The sequence below is a fragment of the Python bivittatus genome, unplaced genomic scaffold (assembly GCF_059951505.1).
Source record: "Python bivittatus isolate LINGU-HERP-01145 unplaced genomic scaffold, Pbiv_v1 ctg000700_np1212, whole genome shotgun sequence".
NCBI lineage: Eukaryota > Metazoa > Chordata > Lepidosauria > Squamata > Pythonidae > Python > Python bivittatus.
Genome location: NW_028277098.1, coordinates 70,648,176 through 70,672,891, shown reverse-complemented (window position 1 = coordinate 70,672,891; position 24,716 = coordinate 70,648,176). Strand labels below are relative to the sequence as shown.

Genomic DNA, 24,716 nt, shown 5'->3' with positions numbered 1-24,716 from the left:
CAGTAGTATGCAAGTGTAGGAAGCAGTTGCATATTTGGTCCCAACTACTATAGAGGGAATGTGCCAGGGAGGAGCAAGAAGGAAGATACGATGAAGTAACTGGAGAAATACTGTATATTGAAGATAAAGTGTGTCACACCATATCTTCAATGGGTACAGATGTGATATGTTGGAGTTCTTTATAATAAATTAGTTAATGTGAACAAATTATATGGGTGTTACACTGAAACGAAACAACATAATATGGAAGAAAGCTCAAATTTGTAGGAGCCCTGGTTTCCCCCAAACACTGTTTCTCAGCAATATAGTTTAAAGAGGGAAGATATCCAGTATTTGCTATTGTTATACAATTAAAAGTCAAAAATCCTTCTTAATCTTCTGTAGATCACCCAACATTGTACCAGTAGCTTCTGATATATCTTCTGCCTATCCCTGCCCTAAGGCAGTGCTTCAGTTGATTAAATTTTCTAATTGTAAAGATGTTTCATCTGCCCATCCAATAGTTCCTAGTTGCTGGCAGCTAGGAGACTGATAATGAAAACTGCAAGTCAGAACTAATATCCGCATGCCAAGGAGCCTGTTTGATTTTCCTAGGCATGAGTAAAACCTTCCCTGCCCACAAATTTCCTTTGTATAATGTAAACTGGAGTGACTGCCATGGCTCAAGGAATTTGAGGTAGGAAAGCCGATACAATAGGCCATTTAAGGAAATTCAATAGCCAGAGGCCATTGTTTCAGTTCTCAGAAAGGTAAGCCAGAAAGATTGCATTTTAAAAATAAAGCTGGACACTCCTCTTTGACACAACATAGAGCTGGCACCTGCATGTCATTAATTAAAAAACAGCAACACCATCCATATATATGTTTATATGGATGATTGCAGTATCTAATTCAGAAACTTTCACTAGGGCAATAGAAGAGTTTAGACTGGCATTCTTTGCTTGGTTCATATTCCACCAATTTTAAAAAAGCTTAGTGGCTACCTATTTCCTTCTGAGCCATCTCAAAGTACTGCTGTTTATCTTCAAAGCCCTAAATGGCTTGGAACCCAATACTGAAATAAATGCCTCCTTCACACCAGTCTGCTAGCTTGCAAGATCCCATTCTTTTCATATCACCAACTCCACTGAAGGTAAGGCCTTTTTAACCACAACAGCCTTTTTAAAGAACAGAATCCCAGCTATATACAAAAGGATGCAAAGGGTTGCATCTGATTTTTTTTTAAAAAAAAGTTTGATTACCTTTATATTATTGATAACACTATGTTTGTAAATATTTGAAACAAACAAAATGCATACAGGTCTTTTGGAGGATAGTGATTTTTAATAATATGATTAAAATATTAATATTATGTCCAGTGATGTACCTTAAACAGCCAGTGGCATTGAAGAAAACCTCCGGGTCGACCATTTCTCTTGATCTATTACTAATACCATCACACCATCCAGAAAAAGGTATAATAACACGATCAGTCAGAACTGGAAGAGCATCATGTATCAGATCTTCTTTCAGTTCATCAGTGGAGGACAGGTTCCAGAGCAATCCTGGAAAGTAAGTGGAGGAGACTTGTTACAGGAGTTTCCAGCCAGACTCATTTACGTATAGACATATGCAAGATAGAGTAATGTAAAAATCTCTCTCTAAGCCAGTGTTTCTCAACCTTGGTAACTCTAAGATGTGTGGACTTCAATCCCAGAATTCCCCAGCTAACATGGGGAATTAAAGTTGCTAAGGGTGAGAAACACCGCTCTAAACATTCACTGAAGGCAAGCAGGTTTTCCAACTAAATTATCACTGAAGGATGATACTGGAAGCCCTATTTCCTGATCACATTTAGCCTATGCAGGAATATTACTGGAATATGGAACAAAAAAGAAAATATGAGATAAAGCTTTTCCTATTAAGTGGTAAGTTTTATTTGTAAAATTCTCCAGTGTATGAAAAAAGGCTATGTTAAACTTTTCTAATTGTTGTTGTTTAGTCGTTAAGTCGTGTCCGACTCTTCGTGACCCCATGAACCATATTGCGCCAGGCCTTCCTGTCCTTCACTGCCTCCCTGAGTTTGCTCAGTTTCATGCTCATTGCTTCAGTGATGCTATCTAACCATCTCATCCTCTGCCGTCCTCTTCTCCTTTTGCCTTCAATCTTTCCCAGCATCAGGGTCTTCTCCAAAGAGATCTCTCTTCGCATTAGGTGACCAAAATATCTGAGCTTGAGCTTCATTATCGATCCTTCCAATGAGCAATCAGGGTTGATTTCCTTTAAGATTGACTGGTTTGACCTCCTAGCAGTCCAGGGGACTCTCAAGAGTCTTCTCCAGCACCACAGTTCAAAGGCATCAATTCTTCGGCGCTCGGCCTTTTTATGGTCCAGCTCTCACAGCCATACATTACTACTGGAAAAACCATAGCTTTGACTATGCGGATCTTTGTCGGCAAGGTGACGTCTCTGCTTTTTAATATGCTATCTAGGCTTGCCATAGCTTTCCTCCCAAGGAGCAAGCGTCTTTTAATTTCATGGCTGCAGTCTCCATCTGCGGTGATCTTGGAGCCCAAATAAATGAAGTCTGTTACTGCTTCCATTTCTACCCCTTCTATTTGCCAGGAATTGATGGGTCCAGATGCCATGATCTTAGTTTTTTTAATGTTGAGTTTCAAGCCAGCTTTTGCACTCTCCTCTTTCACCCTCATCAAGAGGCTCTTTAGTTCTTCTTCACTTTCTGCCATTAGGGTGGTATCGTCCGCATATCTGAGGTTGTTGATGATTCTCCCTGCAATCTTAATTCCGGCTTGTGATTCTTCCAGCCTGGCATTTCTCATGATGTACTCTGCATATAGGTTAAATAAGCAGGGTGACAGTATACAGCCTTGTCGTACACCTTTCCCTATTTTGAACCAATCGGTTGTTCCATGACCGGTTCTAACTGTTGCTTCTTGGCCCGCATACAGATTTCTCAGGAGACAGGTAAGGTGGTCTGGTATTCCCATCTCTTTAAGAATTTGCCACAGTTTGTTGTGATCCACACAATCAAAGGCTTTTGCATAGTCAATGAAGCAGAAGTAGATATTTTTCTGGAACTCTCGTGCTTTCTCCATGATCCAGCGAATGTTGGCGATTTGATCTCTAGTTCCTCTGCCTCTTCGAAACCCAGCTTGTACATCCAGTAGTTCTCGGTTCATGTATTGCTGAAGCCTAGCTTGTAGGATTTTGAGCATAACCTTGCTAGCATGTGAAATGAGTGCAATTGTGCGATAGTTTGAGCATTCTTTGGCGTTGCCCTTCTTTGGAATTGGAACGTAAACTGACCTTTTCCAATCCCGTGGCCACTGTTGCGTTTTCCAAACTTGCTGGCATATTGAGTGCAGCACTTTAACACCATCATCTTTTAGTATTTTAAATAATTCAGCTGGAATACTGTCATCTCCACTAGCTTTGTTGTTAGCAATGCTTCCTAAGGCCCACTTGACTTCACTCTCTAGGATGTCTGGCTCAAGGTCAGTGATCACACCAGCGTGGACATCAGGGACATTAAGATCTTTCTTGTATAGTTCTTCTGTGTATTCTTGCCACCTCTTCTTAATCTCTTCTGCTTCTGTTAGGTCCCTGCCTTTTTTGTCCTTTATCATGCCCATCTTTGCACTAAACGTTCCTTTCATATCTCCAATTTTCTTGTAGAGATCTCTAGTCTTCCCCATTCTATTGTTTTCCTCGATTTCTTTGCATTGTTCATTTAAGAAGGCCTTCTTATCTCTCCTGGCTATTCTCTGGAAATCTGCATTCAGTTGCTTATATCTTTCCCTTTCACCCTTGCTTTTCGCATTCCTTCTTTCCACAGCTATTTGTAAAGCCTCATCAGACAGCCATTTTGCTTTCTTGCATTTCTTTTTCTTTGGGATGGTTTTAGTTGCTGCCTCCTGTACAATGCTACGGACCTCCGTCCATAGTTCTTCAGGCACTCTGTCTACCAAATCTAATCCTCTAAATCTATTCATCACCTTCACTGTGTACTCACAAGGAATATGATCTAAGTCATACCTGAGTGGTCTAGTGGTTTTCCCTACATTCTTCAATTTAAGCCTAAATTTTGCAGTAAGAAGCTCATGATCTGAGCCACAGTCAGCTCCTGGTCTTGTTTTTGCTGTCTGTATAGAGCTTCTCCATCTTTGGCTGCAAAGTATATAATCAATCTGGTTTCGGTAAACTTTTCTAATACAAATTAATTTAAGCCCAATGCATTTCTTGGCTGAATTAAAGGGCCAAGTCCAGTCATTTCCAAATCACTTAACCTATCAACCACCCTATTAACTAGCTTCCGTGTCTTGAAGAGGTGTATCTTTAGGTGTGCAAAGTATCCTTTTAGTTGCATTCTGTGACTCATTGCCATGATTGTTTCACATTGTTTTAAAACAAAAGAGTACCTGTCAACTGCTTCTGTATTTCAGTGTTCCCAGTCCTCCTTAGGAGATTCACACACTCTCGAATTCCATTCTGCCGGCGGGTTTCTAATTTGTTAGTTGGGTTTCTGAAGACTAAGTTTCGAAGAGCTCCAGCTGAAGCCTGCTGCACATTCTCATCTGTGCTGCGGAGAAGTTCAATCAGCTTGGCAATGCCACCAAGTCGGTAAACCTAAAAAAGAAGTAATTGAAATGTACATGGATCAAAACTGCTCATAAAACTCTGCTGTTCTTTCAATCAACACAAAACCTTAATGTGAAAAGTTAACAGCAAGCATGAAATAGCTTGGCTAAGGAGGCTATACTGCAGAAAGTATGCATATGTGACCCCTCTTAGCACATATACTAGGGAGGTGGAGGTAACAGCTGCTATTGTCCACTTCAGGTCTTCAGAACGCCATAGGAGTTTCTTGAGGCCCCAACGTTTTTCTTATTCTGAAGTAAAAGATAAAGAATGTTTCTGATTGATAAACAGCTGCCTAATACCAGGGGTCAGAAATGATATTGCCAAAAAATAAGTCATGGCTTGGTGTTACATGTCCCCATTATGTAAACTGAAGATAAATGTACCACTTATTGAAAATTGTTTCAGTAGTTTAATAAACTCAAGATTTATACATTTTAAGCAATGGCTGTAATATCAATCCATAGTTAAGTCTCAGTGTGAGAATGGTGTTATGAATTATCTGACCCAGACCTGTGACATTGACTTGAGAAGAATGGTCTTTAGTTCTGCCATTAATAAGAGTTGATGCCGAGCAGTGCTTATATTGAGGTGACTCAACTGGAATCAATGTATGCAGGAAGGGAATGTATTCATTCTATGAATAATGGCCATTGCTTGTATTTAATTAAAATACTTTGTGGTGTCTATTGTTTTTACTGATTAATAAAATGCTATCGAGTTTGGGAGAATGTATAGAACATTTCCATCTCCTGTCCCAGAATGTGGTCTCCAAGCATTGAGACTTCAGCTATGGGGAGTTTAGGAAATTGTAGGTCCAACTCTACAGCACACATCCCCAACCTTAATTCACCTTCCCTTTTGGAATATTTTATTGCTAAGGGCTTTAATTACTTCCAATTGAACAAATGGTTAGGATACCAACACATAAGCATCAACAGAAGTACTTTTCCACTTCCTTTAATCTGTGTCTTTTCCTGCTTTCTCTCCCTTTGGCTCAAAGTGGGATTCTTAAGGGATTCTGCCCAGGAAAGGAATTAGAGGTGACAATGCTGGGCTTGCATACTAACGGTAATTCCCATCCCCTTCCTGCCAACTAAAGTTATTAAAGGTTTAAACTACTGTATTTACCTGAAAGGAAGTCTAGTTTAATTAACATTTAAGACAAGAAGATTTCTTGAGGTTCAATGACAACAAAGTCAATGCAGAGGTTAATTTTTTTTCTGTCTAATTGCTGGTCCTACAGTGACAAATATTCCCTAATTCTCACTCCATGTAAAAGGGAAATCAAATGAATTATTTTAACTCATATGTTGTCTTTACTTCCTGTTTTATTTGGTCATATGCAGTGGTTCCTATGGGAAGAAGTGGAAAAAGCAACTCTCCTCTTCAATGACCTGAAGCCCAGGAGTCATGATGGGAAAGGAGCTTCTGCAAACTTGAAAATGGACCATACACAGAATAGCACCTTTGGTTTTACTGTTATTTCAAATGTATGTGGGGTGCTGCAGGGTTCAATGCTCTCCCCTCTCCTATTTAATATCTACATGAGGCTGCTGGGTGAGCTCATCCATCGCCATGGGGTGGGGTATCATCAATATGCTGATGATACCCAACTATACATTTCTGCCCCTGGTGAATTAAGTGATGCTGTGAACACCTTATCCCAGTGCCTGGAGGCTGTGAGGGTCTGCATGGGGAACAACAGACCAACAGACTTCAACTGAACCCTGGTAAGACTGAGTGGCTTTGGGTTTTGGGTCCTGCTGGTTCTGGGACTATACCATCTTTGGTGCTGGATGGGGTGGGACTGCCCCAGGCAGACCTGGTGTGCAATCTGGGGGTCCTCTTAGACTTGCAACTCCTGCTTGGGGAGCAAGTGGCAGTCATGGCTAGAAGGCCTTTGCACAGCTTCCTGTTGTGTGCCAATTGTGCCCCTTCCTGGATTGGGAGGCTCTGCTCATAGTCACTCATGCCCTAGTCACCTCCAGATTAGACAACTGTAATACACTGTATGTGGGGCTGTCCTTGAAGAGTATCCAGAAGCTTCAACTGGTGCAGAATATGGCAGTGCAGGCAGTTATGTGTGCTCCTAAAAGAGCACCTATTACACCTCTGCTTTGCAAGCTGTATTGGCTGCCAGTTTCCTGACGGGTCCAATTCAAGGTGCTGTTTTTGAACTTTAAAGCCCTTCATGGCATGGGACTGGGTTATCTGAGAGACCACCTCTCCCTGATTACATCAGCCCATCCCATTAGATTCAGCAGGGAAGGTATGCTATGGGCTCCATCGGCCAGGACTTGCATTTGATGGGTCCCAGGATATGGACCTTCTTTGCCATGGCTCCCTCCTTGTGGAACATTCTCTCTCCTGAAGTTAGGCTCTCTCCTTCCCTGGTATTGTTTAGGAAGTCCCTCAAGACCTGGTTATGTCATCAGGATTGGGGGTCTTGGGAACCAGAGACATTCTCAGATGGTTCCACTATGATTGATATTCTGCTCTCTCCATGGGTTTGTATATTTTAATTTTTTTGATAATATTTTTATTTTAATAATTACTTTCTATCTTTTATAATGATTCTTATTTATCTATTTGCTGTTTTATGTAATTGTACACCACCTAGAGTTGTTTTGTGTGAGATGAGCAGCTATGTAAATGTGACAAATAAATAAATAAATAAATAAATAAATAAATAAATAAATAAATAAATCACAGCTAGCCAGAAATGCATTATGTTAATTGTCAAACACAATCAGTGTCATGGAATAGACCCAGAATCTTAATGTTAAAATACTCTCAGACTTCACTGAGCTATTTATTGTGTGAGATGAGGTTAGAATAATTTAAGAATAGGTTTTTTTCCAACCTAGCTGCAGAGTTTGGAACATTCACACCATTTTAATGTCCAGCAGATAAGCACCATAACAGACAGAATGTACTAAAATTTATATTCTCCACAACAAATGTATTTCCTAAATAGTACCAGAATTACTAGCCATACTGGCAGTTCATCCTAGTAGGTCATGGAAAAGATATATATCCATAAAATCAGCAGGTTTAGACTATGTAATAAATACTGTGTACATTTATAACATAATATATACAATTACTAAACTGTTTGATGAACTTCGTTACTCATGTTCCAACCAGCAGTATTTACTTTTGTTTCCGAGAGCTTAATTATAATCTCATTTACCATCAATGAGGATTTTAGTACAGGATGTTGTTAACCTAACTGTTCTAAAGGAACATTTTAACAATAAAATTGGATACAGTTGGAGTATTTCAGTGGTGTCTTGTTTGCTACTTAGGAAGTAATGCATTGCTTGCTAAATATTCCAAATTCAAGTTTGTTTTCTTAGATACAGTTCTTAAATTCATAATGAATTAAAATATCCATATTTTAATAATCGTTAACTGAATATAATAAACCTTATGTGAATGTATTTGTCCATATTTAGATAAGAGTATTTAAATATATTCCAAGTCAGGAATGCTTCTAATAGCTGTAAGTTTAGGTTCTCAAATATAAATTATTTGTTGATAAACAGAATTCTACTGCGTATTAAGCAAGTGTGGCTGAAAATCCAAGTTTATTCATCCATGTAATATGTTTTACTACTATATTTACTGTTGAATGGACATGTTTTCTATTCCTAATCTGATCTTCCTGTTGAAGCTATAGGAAAAAAGTGTTCTGACATAATTTTGCATATCTAAGCTTCAACCATAAAGCTGAAATAACATAGGAATGTATTTACCTCTTGCTTGGCAGATTCATCTTGAAAACAGGTGTGCTGGAGGTAGAAAGCACCCATGGCCTGGTTCTTCTCATCTGAGGAACACAGGAGTTGAATGGCTTTCTGGATGGTCATTGCTCCATAATCCACTTCATCATGGCACATTCTGAATGAAAAAGAAGAAACATTCAAAATTGTCTTGGTCATCCTGTAGAATGGCCTATGTTAAAAAAAAAGATGAGTTGTGTGTTTCTATTGATTCTTTTGACTTCTCAGCAGCTTTGAGTGTAGTTATGCATGATCTGAATTGTTTCAAAGTGCTCAAGATCTAAATAGAGTTAAATAATCTAAAAAAAAAAACTTTTGGAGAGGCTTTTTGAGTTGGGGATACTGTTATGTGACAGTTCCATCCCTACTTGGAAAATAATGCCATCCAAAGAAGTGTTATGTTAAGTCTCCAAATTGCTGCTAAATATCATTATGATATTAAAAGTTAGTCTTTTAACACAGAGTTATTCTTACATTAAAGCTTTACTTCCCAGATTTCTTGCTTGATATGCCAGGCTTTGAATATTTCATTTATTTATTTATTTATTTATTTATTTATTTATTTATTTATTTAATTTCTCCCCTGCCCATCTCCCCCCAATGGGGGACTCTGGGTGGCTCACACAAAACATTAAAACGGTAAGTACTTAAAACATAAAAATTAAAAAAATATATGCTGATCATGATCCTCTTTTGGTTCCTGCTCTTTACTGATATGGGATCATACCACCTGATCTGTGATCTAACTTCTGTTCTGTTCTGCTGTCTGGGAATGACACATAATCGTATCAAGATCATATGAAATCATCCTAAGTATAAAATATATGAAAGAATAAGGTAAAAAAATCACAAAGATTGCACCATCTATAACATTCTAATTATCTTTCTACAATCATCATCATCATCCCCTCCATGAATACTGCCTTGTCATGGGGGAGTGGCTTGTGATGGTCTGGTGAGGTTTAGAGCTATGCTGGTGGTAGTGTATTCTACCAGAACGATCACCCATGCCAGACAGGTCTCAGCAGAAAAGCCAGACTAAGTGTATCCATCGATCCATTAACTATGGTGAGAAAACAGAAAAAGAATCCTATACTGGAACGGTCGTCACCCGGGTCAACAAGGACCACATCAAATGTTAGAGTTCCTGGGCATTTGCCGACGAGTGGGCAACGGGACTCAGAAGCTATGGCTGAGCAACCAGGGCTTAGCCTTGTAGGATTACTGGAAGAACAGCAACCACAAACAAAAGACAAAAGGATATTGTGTTTGAAAATTGCACCATTATAGCCTGCTATTATAAATCAAAACCAATAAAGTGGGGCTACTTAAAGCAAAAGTTTGAACTGTGGAAAGGAATTTATCCAGACTCAAATATCACTGAACAACAATTAGCAGATCAAAGGAGATTCATTACCAGAAATAAAATATTCAGGGATGCAGAACTAGAAGTGATTCAGAAAAAAATGTGAAAATGGAAGACCCAAAAACAATAATAGAATAGTAGGAGAAACTCAGATAACAACAATTGGAAATATAGAGGAAACATCTGATATGAACTACAGAAATGATAACTTAGAAGAAGTAATAACAACAGAACCAGTATAGGCCAGCACCGGAACTACCTATGAACTGACACCCCCCCCCGACAAAAAGAATTAAAAGAGAAAATTATGGGATATGCAGAATTACCAATAGAAAGACAAGACTGCCAGCACTGAAAGTAGTGCTGAAAAAGGACCTGGCACCTATAATGAAGGATGTAAATAAGGCGAGGATTAAAATAACATCTATCGAATAGACCAGTTAGCTTGCCTACAGTACAGCAGTGGTGGTTACAGAAGAACTGGGTATCAAAATTAGAAAACCAAAAGCAAAATCATATGCAATCCCAAAGTGGAAGATCAGACTGGAGGCCAAGATAAAGAAATTAATACCACATGCGACTAATTTAAAGAACATGAAAGAGCAAAAATTGAAGAATGTAAGGATCAAGACATCTAATCTTGATCTAATAAAAAATATTGGCTTAACACCAGAAAGATTGAAGAAGCTTTGGAAATCATAAAGCAACAAATAACAACAATAGCTGGGAAAACTAAATGCTATGAGGCACGAATCATCCAATTTAAGCAAAATCAGCTAATTCAATCCGTCCAGAGGCGATTCTACCAAAGTACAAAGGGCAATAGAAATTCTGAAAATGGAAAAGCAAACAAAAAGGAAACAATCCAGTTTTGGAAAGATCTATGGGAAACTCAAAAAGACTATAATAAAAATGCTGGATGGATAAAAGAATTTGAAGATGAATTTACTAAAAATCAAATGGAAGAACTAATAATAACAGCAGAAATGGTTAAAAATTGAGTGAAAAGGATTAAAAATTGGACATCTCCTGGAAATGATCAATTGAATGGCTTTTGGCTCAAATATCTGACTAGCTTACATCCAATTATAGCTAAACAGCTTAATGAAGTATTGCATAAAAGAGACATCAGTGACCATTTAATAACTGGCAAAATTTATCTGATTCCAGAAGACCCAGTGAAAGGGACAACACCAGGAAACTATAGGCCAATAACATGCTTGCTTACAATGTCTAAATTACTCACAGGTGTAATAGCAGACAACATCCAAGATTATTTAGAAGAAAATAACATCTATCAGGTATAACCAAAAGGAAATAAAAGGAAAAGCAGAGGTACAAAAGATCAACTTCTGATGGATAAAATGGTTTTAGAGAATTGCAAAAGCTGAAAAACCAATTTACATATGGTCTGGATTGATTATAAAAAGGCGTTTGATTCGTTACCACATAGTTGGATCATCAGATGTTTGGAAACAAATGGTGTCTGTAAAAACATTAGAATATTTATAGAAAAAAATAATGAAGCAATGGAAGACGAACTGATAGTTGGAAATGAAAAATATGGGCTTATCAACATTAGGAGAGGATCTTCCAGGCTGACTAATTATCACCCTTACTATTAATAATCATTACTTAATAATAATGATAATTATTATTATTATATTGTCATTGCTATGATCCAATTTTCAGTGATTTTGAAGAAAACAAATCTTGGCTATCAAACAGCAAAAAATGCTAATACAATCTCACATTTGCTGTATATGGATGATCTGAAGCTCTGTGGAAAATCAGAAATCTAAATCCTGTCATTGACAAATACTGTAAGAATTTTTAGCACAGTGGAATTTGGCCTAGAGAAATATGCTACAGGAGCAATGAATTGGGATAAAATCATGAAGAGTAATGGAATTGAAATGCTGAATGGCCAAACCATCAGGAGCCATCAGGATGAAGCCTACAAGTAACTGGGCATTTTACAGTTGGATAACATCAAGCATGGACAAGTTAAAAATGTGATTAGTAAACAATACATCCAAAGAGTGAGAAAATTGCTAAAGACAAAATTGATTGGTGGAAACACTATCAAAGCCATCAATACTTGGGCCATACCGGTTATACGATACACTGCTGGAATTATTAGCTGGACACAAGCTGAACTGGACAGTTTGGACTGAAAAACAAGAAAAGTGATGACTATTCACCATGCATTACATCCCCGTACTGATATTGATAGATTATACCTGCCCAGCAGAAATGGAGACAGAGGTTTACTTCAAGTCAAACAAACTGTCAAAGAAGAAGAGCATGGACTGGCTGATTATGTAAAAGACATCCAAGAACAAGCACTGATGCAAGTTAAAAATTGGAACTTACTGAATGTACAGGAAACAAAACATGAATATCTAAATATTGTAATAAAAACATGAATAGAATGCTGGCAAGGAAAAATATTATATGGTCAATTTCTACAAAAGATCAAAGGGAAAGTGGATAAAGATACAACCTGGCAATAGCTTACAACTGGAACATTAAAAAAAGAAACTGAAGGCTTGATTTTGGCTGCTCAAGGGCAAGCTATTTGAACTAATGCAATCAAGGCCAGAACTGAAAAATCATCAAATGATTCAAAGTGCAGATTGTGCAAAGAAGCAGAAGACACAGTAGATTGTATACTCAGCTTGTGCAAGAAGATCACACAAACTGATTATAAACAATCACATTACACAGTCACCAAAATGATTCACTGGAACATCTGTAAAAATTATCACGTGCCAGTAATGAAAAATTGGTGGGAACGTATAGTTGAAAAAGTAGTAGAAAATGAGCAGGTTAAAATATTGCGGGATTTCTGAATACAAACTGATAAAGTCTTGGTGCATAACACACCATATTTAACAATGGTTGAAAAGAAGAAAGTGTGGATAATTGATGTGGCAATACCAGGGGATAGTAGAATAGAAGACAAAGAATTGGAGAAGATACAAAGTATCAAGATCTGAAAATCGAAATTGAAAAATTATGGCATAAACCAGCAGTGGCGGCCCCAGTGGTTATTGGCACACTGGGTGCCATACCGAAAAACCTTGGATGGCACTTTGAAAATCTGCAAATTGACAAAATTTCCATCTGTCAATTACAAAAGGCCACACTGCTTGGATCCACACATATGCTACGCCAATACATTATGACATCCTAGGTTCTTGGGAAGAACCTGATGAGAATGAAGGCCAACACCAGCTAAAGAACTGGCAGCTGTGATTTCATGTTGTTGTATATGTAAATAATAAGGCAAGATTGCTGTGCTTTGTATTTTTATGATGAAGAACTGCAAAGTGAAGAATTGAATAAGTTGAATTCCTCATATTTATCAGTTAAATATTGGTATTATTTTGACAATTCAATGAATAATTGGTTAGTCTTCCCATGGAAGTTAATTTTCTTCCATTCTTTGCTTTACAGATAGAGAAAATTCTGTTGCTATAAAATGGCATTCAGTCATTTTAAACTAAAAGGCACACAGTTGAAGAATCTCAGATTTTGGTATTGGTTGCTGAGATTATGTCTGTGAAAACAGATTTGGGAATATGTAACAACTGGAGAACTTTATAGGATTTTCAGTATTTGGGGTAGTTCGATGTGATATACAAGGCTTCCTCATATTAACAGCTGCCAATGGGGGAATGACTGAAACAGTGCTTTTACACCAGTTTGAAAGGGGCTCTGAGCCCCTCTCCTCCCACAGTGTCAGAGCATTGGAGAGCTGAGCTCATTGATTTCCATCTTAGCTACCGTGCCACTGAAACCACGGCAAAGGGGGGCATTGTTTTGGGTTTTTGCTGTTTCTGTGGCATCTGTGGGAGGAGCAAGGAGGGACAAATGATGAAATATGCATTACAATGTTGTGACACAAACTCCAGCCCTTTTCTACTAGTGTCACGGCATTGCACACAACTTAAGAAAGAGGTGTAGCTGGCATCATGACGTTCATCACTGTGATGGAACCCTGGCTTGCTGCAGATGCCCCTCTGTTTCCTTCTTGGAAGGAACTCTTCCTTATCCCTCTTCCCAGTTCCTCAGCTTCAAGTCCTGAAAGATGAATGATAGCTTGACCTCTTTGTAGCTCTCTTCCAGGGCTCGGACAACGAGAGCAGGGACAAAAGAGGCAAGGGTTTTGCCTGTTTCTTTTTTCTCTTTAGGACTAGTCTCAAAGAGCCATACGACTGGGATTTCCTCTCCTCTCCCTTCTTCTTTCCCTTTTTGTGTTGAGTCAAAATGAGCTGATTGTACTACTGCAGGTTTGTTAGCAGCTTGGGGTACAGCACTGAGTCCCCTCCTTATTTGCAGCATTTCAGGTTAGCAGAAGTGAAGAGAACCACAGATTATGTTTGAACTGCTTCTGAGGATTCAGGGACTGAAAATGGGTGTGTGTGTGTACGGGTGGGGGTGGGGGTGGGGTAGAAGAGTAGCATTGTGGTAGCACAGAAGGATTAAAGGTGTCTCAACCGGAATTGTCCTAATTTGACTGATCCTCCCCAAAGCAATGCAGTGTCAAACTATATGTCAAATTCTCGCTGAGCAATTCTAACATCTAGCTGAGATCCAGAGCCAGCAGAGCAGGATTTTTCTGGTAAAAAGGCGAGGTTGTCTACCACCATTCAGCAAACATTATGTTTAAATCTTGAACATTCTTCATTCAACCACATGATGCAACTATCAATGCAGCCCCATGCATTTCCCCTAGCAAATGGTCTTTATCTCATGTAACACCATAAGCAATTCACTTTTCTCTCTCTCTTTTAGGGTCTCCGCTCACATTTTCTCCTTTTCATTTTCTCCTTTCCTCATTTTCTGACATTGTCTTTTTTTACTTGCCTTCTTTTTGACTTCTCCAACCCTGACCTCTAACTTTCCTTTAAAGTAGGGTTTTCCTAAGGTATAGCTTCAATTTCCATGACTCATTTAGTTGTATACTTAGCTGTGAAAACGATGTAGTGGCATAGCAGCAAAGGGACTGCATTCTGTAACCACTCATTGGAGAAAGGTCTGCCAAATGAGAAAGTATGTTTTCCAGGGAATTAAACCTGGCAATTAAGCATTGCTTAGCAATGGTGGCACTGCTGCTGGTGGTGGTAGTGATTATCTGCATGTGCTAGAATCATACATTGCACTAACCCAGAAAACTCATTTTGTTTGGGTATAATGTATTATGTGAACCCAGCCATTGTGGCTTGAAATCCATGGTTTATGATTCAGTATGTGGTCCAAACCCAACCATCAGATTTTTAAAAAACAAGTTAAACAAATTTTGGAATATGAGCCTATTCTGTTCTAGCGTGGGCAACATAACTAAGCCAGGGATGGGCAACCTTTTCAAACAAAAGTCTAGTGTGATAATAACTTTTGTAAGATTTCTATGAACTCATCTCTGAGAACTCATGTAAATTCATGACAGATTGCACAAACCACACATTCTCCTTTAAACCTCACAAAATCTTTCAGCGTTTATGAGAGTTGTAGTCTAACATACCAGAAAGCCATCAGATTGGGAAAAGTAGAGTTAGGTAAGTTTTAGAATAAGAAAATACTAGAAATACACAAATCTTGAATTAAACTCTTTAAAACCTAAGTGTAAACAAGTACACATGCAAGGGCAATTAAACTGATACAGTTAAACTGTTAGAGGAAGGCTGGAATACCAACTATTCTCCAAATGTCATACACCATCCTGAAGTGCTTTATATCAACAAAGTTCTCTTCTCAAGTCTCAACTTACTGTTATTCTATCAAAAAGGCAATCCCAATCAGTCCCAATAATACAAACACAGAGTGAGGATTTACTATACAGTGTATTACTAGCAATGATAGATTTTCGTGATAGTAGTAATTATAATGAACATCTATCAGAATATTGTTAGCCCATCACTACTACCACTTCAAACAGCTAGAAAATTTAATGATCAGGCTCTTATTTCTGCTTTAATCAAACGGATTAATTAAGAAATACAGTCCTAAACAATTTCTTCAGTGGGGCCAATGTATAGCCTCGCTTGGAAAAAGAAAGGTATGTTTTTCCATGAAAGAGAATTGCTTCATAACAGATCTTTCTTTTGCAACACTTTACATTTCATATGTGAAAGCAGTTAAATGTACCATTTCCTTTTCTGTAAAGATAACAAATATATAACATTTTTCTAACTTTGCAGGTGAAAAATAGTTACTTTATACATTTTCATACCACTCACTTCCTTAGGCAGTGATAAGAAAGAGAAAGCAGGACAATGAAGTTCTGACATCAGCCTCATATACACAGGCAGCAGAAAATATGTTCTCTAACTGCAGCTTTGAATCTCAGCATAATGTAAATCCCAGGGAGATTTTACAATTGGCTTATGGAACAACTTGCTCAACTATTCCACACAAAGCACTGGGTTGACCCACTGGGTTGATTTATCATGGTTTCTATTGTAGTATTAGGCAAAATCTCATTTTTTTTCTTGAAATGTTGCAGTTCTGCAGAACTTTGGGTCAGTAGGAACATTTGCTTCACCCCATTTCCTATGTCCCATTGATGGGAACTCGCCTTTCTTTTGTTCTAGCATTTAATCTCTGTTTAGAAGTTGGCAGCCATGAAGATGATCACAGGTTGGCTTTTTGAGGGACTGAGGAATGGGGCTGGTAACAGAATCAACATGTCCTGACCCATGTAGAGAAGGGTGGAGACTTGGATCATAACTTCTGCTCTTTTTCAAAGCCTTTTTAAAAATGACAGGAATAGTAGATTCTTGATCATTTATCATTGGTCTTTAAGGCACAAATTCTCTGACCAGATTTTGCTCTTTTAAGAGACAAGTGAAGAAAATACCTAAAACTATGGAGCTGAATTTGGACTTAGATCAAATGGATTCAGATGTTTCAGTTTGTTGGGAAGACTTATTGAGCACTATGTAACCACAACTCATACCAGTAATTAGAATCCTTCAGCACCTTCAAAGGCAGGTGACTGATGAACTGGATGACTCCACAGAGAAAAAAGTCAAGGCTAAGCTGCAAGAAGCAGAGTAATCACAGCTCAGTAGCAGGATCATACTTTGCATGTAGAAACTGCTGGTTCTGTACACAGAGTTGGGCAAGATTGTTGAGCAAATTTCAGTTTTGATCAGTTCCTCGTTACTCCAGCCTTAAGTTTGTTTTGCCCTGTTCTGTATCTTAAGCAAATCTCTGTAATATAACCTCCAAATAGAAAACAATTTTAACTGACTTGGAGAATAATACACATAAAAAAATATACTCCAGCTTCTCATGGCTCTTCAGAACTAAACTATCAGTCCCTGAGGTGGATGCACATTTCTAAGCATTTATTTATTTCAACAGAAAGAAATATTTGAAATGAACTTTCCATTCTGGCTGGTCTCATAAATGAGGACTACTCACTCACTACCACTTTTAAAACAATCACATGAATTCCGCCCCAGTCTCTCTGTGGTGCAGGAACAAGCAGTCTCAGTTCTAGAAATGAAACAGCTCCCGAAGAAGAACTGGTTCTACTGGATGGAAGAGTCACCAGCCAGGCCTGTGCTTCAAGGCAAACAACTCCCCAATCTGGACCAGTTTCACAAGATGAACCACACCCAATTGGAAAGGGTGCTACAAAGGGGCCACTCCTGAAAGATGTTTGGCAGAGGAAAGTGTTTCCCACACAGTAGTTCAAGAGACGAAAGCAACTCTCTTCTAATAGGAACCTGGATCTGTAATAATCTTTTTTTAAGGAGAAGTTTGGAAAGGCTGCTTGATTTTACACTCTAACACTCCACTTGTACTTCTGCACATAGAATAGTCCTAACATTTTATTATGGCATAGGTGTTTGCACGCTATAATCCACCTCATTTTCAGGAAGGTTTCCAATGCTGGCTCATATATTAAGTCTCTACATCTTCTAATTTAAAATAGTTAGATGAAGCTGAATCTAGCATGCAAATACTTCAAAAGAGGTGCTGCAGAACATGCAGGAGTGCATGAAAATCATCTCTTTCCAAATAGTTAAAGCAGCCATATTCATTTTCAAGTACGCACAGATTCTTCAGAAGCTGCTTCCAGTTGTCTCTGAAAGTATGCTCAAAAACAGTCATGCAGAGACCCCTAGAAGCAGTCATGTGAACCTGGAAAAAGACACAGCTACTTTAATGGTTCTATTTGTCAATAGAACTATGATAAGTTCTATGTTCTATTTAAGTTGATGTTCCCCAAAAGAAGCTGTGTCACATAGGTCACTATCCAATGTTAATGACTGGTTAATGCTTATAACTGATTAAATGTTTATAACTGGTTAAACACTCTAAGGATACACAAATTCTTATTGGGATTCTTTTTATTCCAATGGTTTAGATTTTTTAAATGTAGGTTAAATTAAAAAAAAAAAAAATTAAACTAGAGCCAGTTTGGTCTACTAGTTAAGGCACCAGGCTGGAAAGCAGGAGACTATGGATTCTAGCCCACCTTAGGTGTGAAAGCCAGCTGGGTGACTTTGGGCCAGTCACTCTCTCTCAGCCCAACTCACCTCACAGGGTTGTTGTTGTGGGGAAAATAAGAGAAGGAAGGAGTATTAGGTATGTTCCCACCATGAGTTATTTTTAAAAATATTAAAGGTGGGATAAAAAAATCTAAAAAAAAAAATCCCATTTGAACTTTCGGATCTTTATTTCTACTCTTTTCTTTGGAAGAACTCAGTCACTGAGTGGATATTGAGTTGTGGTGCTAAACATTCGACTGCCAGTGGTGTAGCAGGGAAATATACTAATAACAACAACAGCCTTGATGTGCTGTTAAATATGGATGCTACATGTTTTCTTGCTCTAGGGTTCTTCCCACGTAACTGACAGCTACGCCATACTATGTTCTATGAGGGTTACTCCCTAATAAGTGTGTTGAGGATTGTATCCTCAATGGTATCCTTATTCATAGGGAAGTGTGCCACAATAAGATTCTGAAGGGATGATGATGATGATGATGATGATGATGATGATGATGATGATTTTCAGAATGATGGAAACCAAAATGCCCAAAGCAGGTTTCCATTATGCAATTTGAAATACCATCCATCTTTATTTACACCTACTTTTCTACATCATGAGCTGCACTGAGAAAACATGTGCAGGAACTTACTTGGAGCTGGAGCGAGCTTGTCCATAGACTGCATCAGGCTTGCTGGCTACAGGCTGGGCATAGACCGCATCTTGCTTGTTAGTACAAGAGGAGCTGCGGATTGGAACTCTCTTGTTTGGCCTTGTGATGGTTGTAATTCCTTCCTGATTGTTGCATGTGCTGTTGTAGAGGCTGTGACGATGCAGACTGGCCTTGTGACTCACCCGGCTTCCCCTCTGATTTCTCCTTAGCGTGCCTTGGGGAGGGTCATAGTAGAGGTCTGGCTCACTCCGACTACTCTTCATGTTCTGCACAAAGCAGTAGTCACTGCCAGGACCTGTAGGGCTGCAGACCTTGTTATAATGCCTGCTACCCCAACTGTCCATTTGGCTGTAGGAGCTGTAGCGTTTGTTCTCAGCTGCGTTTCTTTTGAGAGTTCCATTGTACATCTGATGGACACAGAGAGAAGGGAGAAGGGGAAGGACAGGAAAGAAAACCAGCAAGAGTCTTTGATTAATTTTTTTTTTTTCACTTGCTTGATAAAGGCAAAAGAAAAACCCACAAAAGATTGGGTGCTGGATGCAATGAAAGTAATGCTTACTTTGACAGGAGCAGCGAATAAGTCATACTGGATAAGGGGCAGCACCAGTCAAAGACAAGCTGCTGCCTGAAATGGCATCTAAATAAGGGTCAGTATTTTGAAGGCTCAATCCCATGCGTGGCTATTTAGTCACTACATTTGACAGAGGCATAGATTTGCAAAGTTTTGTGGCATTTTTCAAACCCCAGTTCTTGCCATAATCTAGTCTTCTCACCCAGCTCAGGATTCTTGAAACATCCTTCCCACCTACTGCATGGCAGATATAGCCCTGCATAAGAACAAATATTGTTTCTCATCACCTCTAAGGATTGCCAATATTATTGTTGATATTACATATTATTATCCTTAGACCTATCCCACTCATCTATTTTTATGTCTATGTAACAGGAATGAGAACGTCCAAGATTCACTTGCCCGAAGCATCTTTCACCTTACTTCCCTGCCAGAGTGTCACTGAAGCCTAGTGCAACCGTCCAAGAAACTTCAAATAAAATTCTATACCCCCCCAAGTGTCATTCTGCATTTACTTATATAGATATATACCACAGGTTTTATAAACTGTAAATGTAGATTGGCCTATAAAAGAAATATTTAATATGTGGCTTTTCATATGTTGTTGCCCTCAAAGACTGATCAGCCATATCTAGTGGAGCCATTGTTGAGGGATAAAGTTCAGCAATGTCCAGAAGGCCTTACATTGTGGCCACAATGAAAACCCTTTGAAATGTTCATAACTATACATGGTCCTTTGCATATGATAATAATCAATAACTCTGTTCTGGGAAGGGCAGGAGATTGTAAATCATCTTTTTATGGATCCATTCTAGTCTCAGCTTTTTAATTAATTTATTTTACTATAGTGTTACGCCCATGTTCACATATTGGGTGTAACACTATAAGTAAGTAAAGTAAAATAAGTTGCTCATTTTAAACAGAACATGCACATATACAACCCAATCTAAATGCTTGATTTACAAAGAAATCAATGGTATTTACTACCATAATAATAGTACATTAGACTGCAACTTTAGCCTAAATAGTTGCAGATAACTTTATATTCTGAAAGTGATGTATAAATTGAAAATGTTAATACAATACTGGTCGCCATACATATAACTTCATTCTACCAGTATTTAACATTAACTGAGATTTTGTGGGTTTCCTTATATCAGCCTTCCCCAAGCTAATGCTTCTTAGCTGTATCTAATTACACATTTCCTGCTGCCTGGGTAGCACTTCTGACAGATGTTGTCTAACATAACACATCTGGAAGACACCAGGTAGGGAAAGTCTGATTTAAACCTACCCCATGGAGAATGTTTTTGTTAACATGCAGCCTAATTTGGTCATCCAAATTCTGAGAGGCATTTTGCAGACAAACATGTAGCCTTTTTGATTCCTGTCCAAATTCCAAGGAACTTTTTGATTCCTATCAGTCTTGAGAAAGCATGTCCCTCCTATTTCAATGAGAAGTTCAGATATTGTCTAACCTAACATATCAGGTGAAGGAACAGCAAAGTGAACCTGAGAGTTTATGCTTATACATCAAATTTATATATATATATATATATATATATATATATATATATATATATATATATATGCTTTATTTATATATTTGATGTATACATATAAAATTTGATCAAATTTGTCACTGCCCATCTCATTGAAAAGCAGCTCTGGGTGATTTACAGAGGAGATAAAATCAATTAACTTTCAGAATTCAGGTTTTAGGATAGACTTCATATTTTTATATGAAAATGACCCCTGAATTTGAGGTACACAAAAATACCCCCAGCACATACACATTGGAAGATCTAAGAGGGAAAACTGGTCTGCCTTAATGTTCTTAATATTCTTATAAATATAAAATGACCTTCCCATTTTAAAGATCAACTATTTGAGAAAAAACTCAAGTTTCCTTGCAGGTAAACATAGTAACATATGTAATACAGAGCACTGAACAGCAACTTTGATTCTTGAGAAAGAATGAGACCCAGGACTCTAAAAGGGTTTTGATAACGAGCTTCTTTTCACACAAAATAAGCTGCTTTTCCACCTCTCTACAGACTATATCTTCTGTTGCACCCCACCCAGTCTGTACTTGCACTGACTTGCTTCTAAGGGCTTGTCGGACAAAAAAATTGCCTTCCCAAAACTCAAAACGTGCCGTTCACAATTCCCAAGACCTACTGGGAAAAAGAATATGTTAATAGCTCATTTGTAATGAAAAATAATTTCTCATTCCAAAATGCAACCTCTTCCCACAAACATAGAACAAACTATGCAGATGCACATATATTAATGCACAAACACCTTTTCTTATTTGTTCCCCTTCCAGACGCATGATGTGGATCCTTGCAAAAGAAAACAGAAGTCTCACACAAATAATATGCTTAGCCTTTAATGGGAACATAATAGCTAGTTTTTGTTTGCAGTTAATGCCCCAGGGACCAGACATCTCTGCCAAATTGTTGTTTCTGTCATCCCTTGTTGCTGGAATAAAAGCACATGTTAACTTCTAAAATAAACTTAGCTGGTACTCTGCTTTTTCATCTCTCTCAATCAAGATGTAGGGCTCTTCTTCATGGCTGTATTCATCTGTGTTCCTCCTGTTCTTGAGTCAGCAGAAAAAGATGCCAACCTAAATTGGCTGTGCTGACATCCAAACCTGGCTCAGTAACAATGATGCTGCATTTACAGATTTCATGCAGGATAAATTAATGAAAGCCATTGGTTGATTCCCCAGTTTTATTTCCATTCCCACTGAGCATTACCTGCTGGTGGGAAACCCAACACCAATTGGTCACCTTAATGTGTTCTGGAGAGGGATGGGCTGAATGTGGCAGGTGCCCCTGAGAGAGGGTTTAGCCACCTTTCAAGTCACCTGAAAAACAGATCACCAACAGCGTTCCATGCCAGCAATCTGTCACTTGGGATATTTCTAATACCAGCACTGGAGGAGAACTAAATCTATACCTAAAAAACAGACCAGCCAACTGGTCATATGTATGGTGGAGGGGCAGGAGCTGAAGAAAAAGGCATTTCTCTAAGCACATTGGGAGAGCTCCCTCTCTCACTTCCTCTCTGTGCTGTGCATGCCATCTTTCAGTTGGACAACAAAGGGGGACAGGATGAATTAGAAAGGATTGATTGAAAGGACCTGCATGGAAATGGCAATGTTGGCAGTTTGTGGCTGCGGCCAGCATCACGTAGAAGTCACCCATGGAGAATGAAAATGTTAGGAGCAGGCAAAATGGCACACCAAATAATAAAGATAGCAATAAATATGGCCATACATGAAATTTTGTTGGTAAAAGAAAAACCTGTAATGAACTTATTTAGAACAGCATCCACAATACAGAGTGTTACAACCTGGTTCTTTTTTAGTTTAAACCAGTGTTTCTCAACCTTGGCAACTTTAAGATGTGTGGACTTCAACTCCCATGCTATACTTGCATGATGCCTGAACAGCAATTTCTCAAGCACCAGTTAGGCATTGCATCTCTCTCCAGCTAAAACCAAAATGACCATGAAGGGCAGTGCCTAATGACCAGAAGGGAGAGAGTGTGCCTGCAGCAACCTGAAGTGGCTAATAGGAGCTTGGGAGGACCCAGTCCTCACCAATATCAAACACCAGCATCAAGGAAGTGCTGCAGTTCATGTTCATGGCAAGACTTATATTGGGGGACTAATAGAAAAATAGTGCATTATAAACTGGAAGAGCAAAGTGGTTAGAGGGACATGAAAATGAGCCTGTAATAAAAATTAAATTGAATACAGCCAGCAACAACTGGAACAGTATCTGCTCATTTTTCAAGGTAAGAGGAAGTCCAAGAAGTAGACTGGAGGGTGGCAGTGTTCCATTTCACCACATGACTAAAGCTAGTCCCAGTAGTTCTCTAGTTTCAGCACAGTTTATGAAGCAAAGTCTCAACAATGGAATTAATGGAAGGAACACATCATTTGCAAGCACTGAACCAACATATTTGAGACCCAAGAAACTGAATCAAGAAGCAATCTGGAATGGTGAATCCTTGTGTCTTGGTATGAAACAACTGGAAAATCTGCATGACTTAGTCTTCAAGGGTATTTTGGGGAGGTGAGGGAAGGGTGCAGAGAAGGATCAGAATCTGCTTCCTTTTCTATTGTTGAATTCAATTATCAGTTTGTAAAATGATCAATTGATATGGATGCTATGATGAATCTACCTATTTTCTTTTACCTAGAATTTCTTCTAGGCTTACTGGATTGCACTTGGCCTTTGACTGGTGTGCTGGAAACTTACTCTAAAGTGTAGGCATCTTTCAGCTTTGCTGAATGAATGCTGTTAATTCCATCGTAATAAAAAATATCAGAGGACTTCTGGGATGCAATGGCGGACTGAAGACAGCTCCGCGAGAGTAGAACAGATAACCATGGCAGAATGAGGAGCCAGCGAATGGATTGGCTTCTCAGAATTCCTGTCCACAACAAGGAGAGGACTGGAATTGCCCACAAGCACTCCACACAGTGGGTCCCTGCAAGGAAGCCATCAGACAGAGGTCTCCAGTGGGTTTTAGAATTCTGGGAGCCAAGGGAAAGTCATCTTTGCCCAAGCTGCAGTATGGAGCTTTCAAAAGGACACTGGATTCACATCCTTTCTTAATCACTTCTGGAAATTGCTTGTTAACAGCTTTTTGGATATTAAGAACCTTCAGAAAAGCAAGTTTCATTACACCGGGTGAGTTTCCTGCTATCCTTGATGAAAGAAGTTATGTAAGTTTAAGGATTTTAAAAAATTCTTATTTTGGAATAAACAGCAAAAGGGTGATTAGAACGTTGATTTTGGAAAGTTATAAATGAGGGCCAGAGGGGCTTGAAATGAGATTTTGAAATTAATTACAAAAATCCTTCCTGTGGGTTGTTTAAAATTTTATAAAAAATATATATGAAGATTTTGAAATTATGTGTAAGAAACCTTCCTGTGGGAAAATGTAGATTAGGAAAAAAAATATGATAACAGAGGACTTTGAAGATCAGACACTAGAGGGAACCGGAAAGAAGTAAAGATTATAATTAAAGGAGAAGAGACTCATTAATACAAAATGCAGCAAATTGATCTGATTTTGGAAGAATTCAGGGATATTTGGGAACAATGCACTCAGAAATTACTCCTAAAATTGTCTGCTATAAAAACGG

At 38.5% G+C, this 24,716-nt stretch overlaps 1 protein-coding gene across 1 annotated transcript in view; it reads right to left on the bottom strand.

Moving 5' to 3' along the window:
* Positions 1-24,716, bottom strand: part of PKP1 (plakophilin 1) — a 57,746-nt gene that overhangs the window by 16,556 nt on the left and 16,474 nt on the right. The window contains exons 3-6 of the mRNA XM_007421158.3: positions 18,956-19,383; positions 8,400-8,544; positions 4,419-4,626; positions 1,367-1,544 (exon numbers count right to left, since the gene is read on the bottom strand). Coding sequence (XP_007421220.1) covers positions 1,367-1,544; positions 4,419-4,626; positions 8,400-8,544; positions 18,956-19,383 — 959 coding nt within the window. The remainder of the gene's footprint in view (positions 1-1,366; positions 1,545-4,418; positions 4,627-8,399; positions 8,545-18,955; positions 19,384-24,716) is intronic.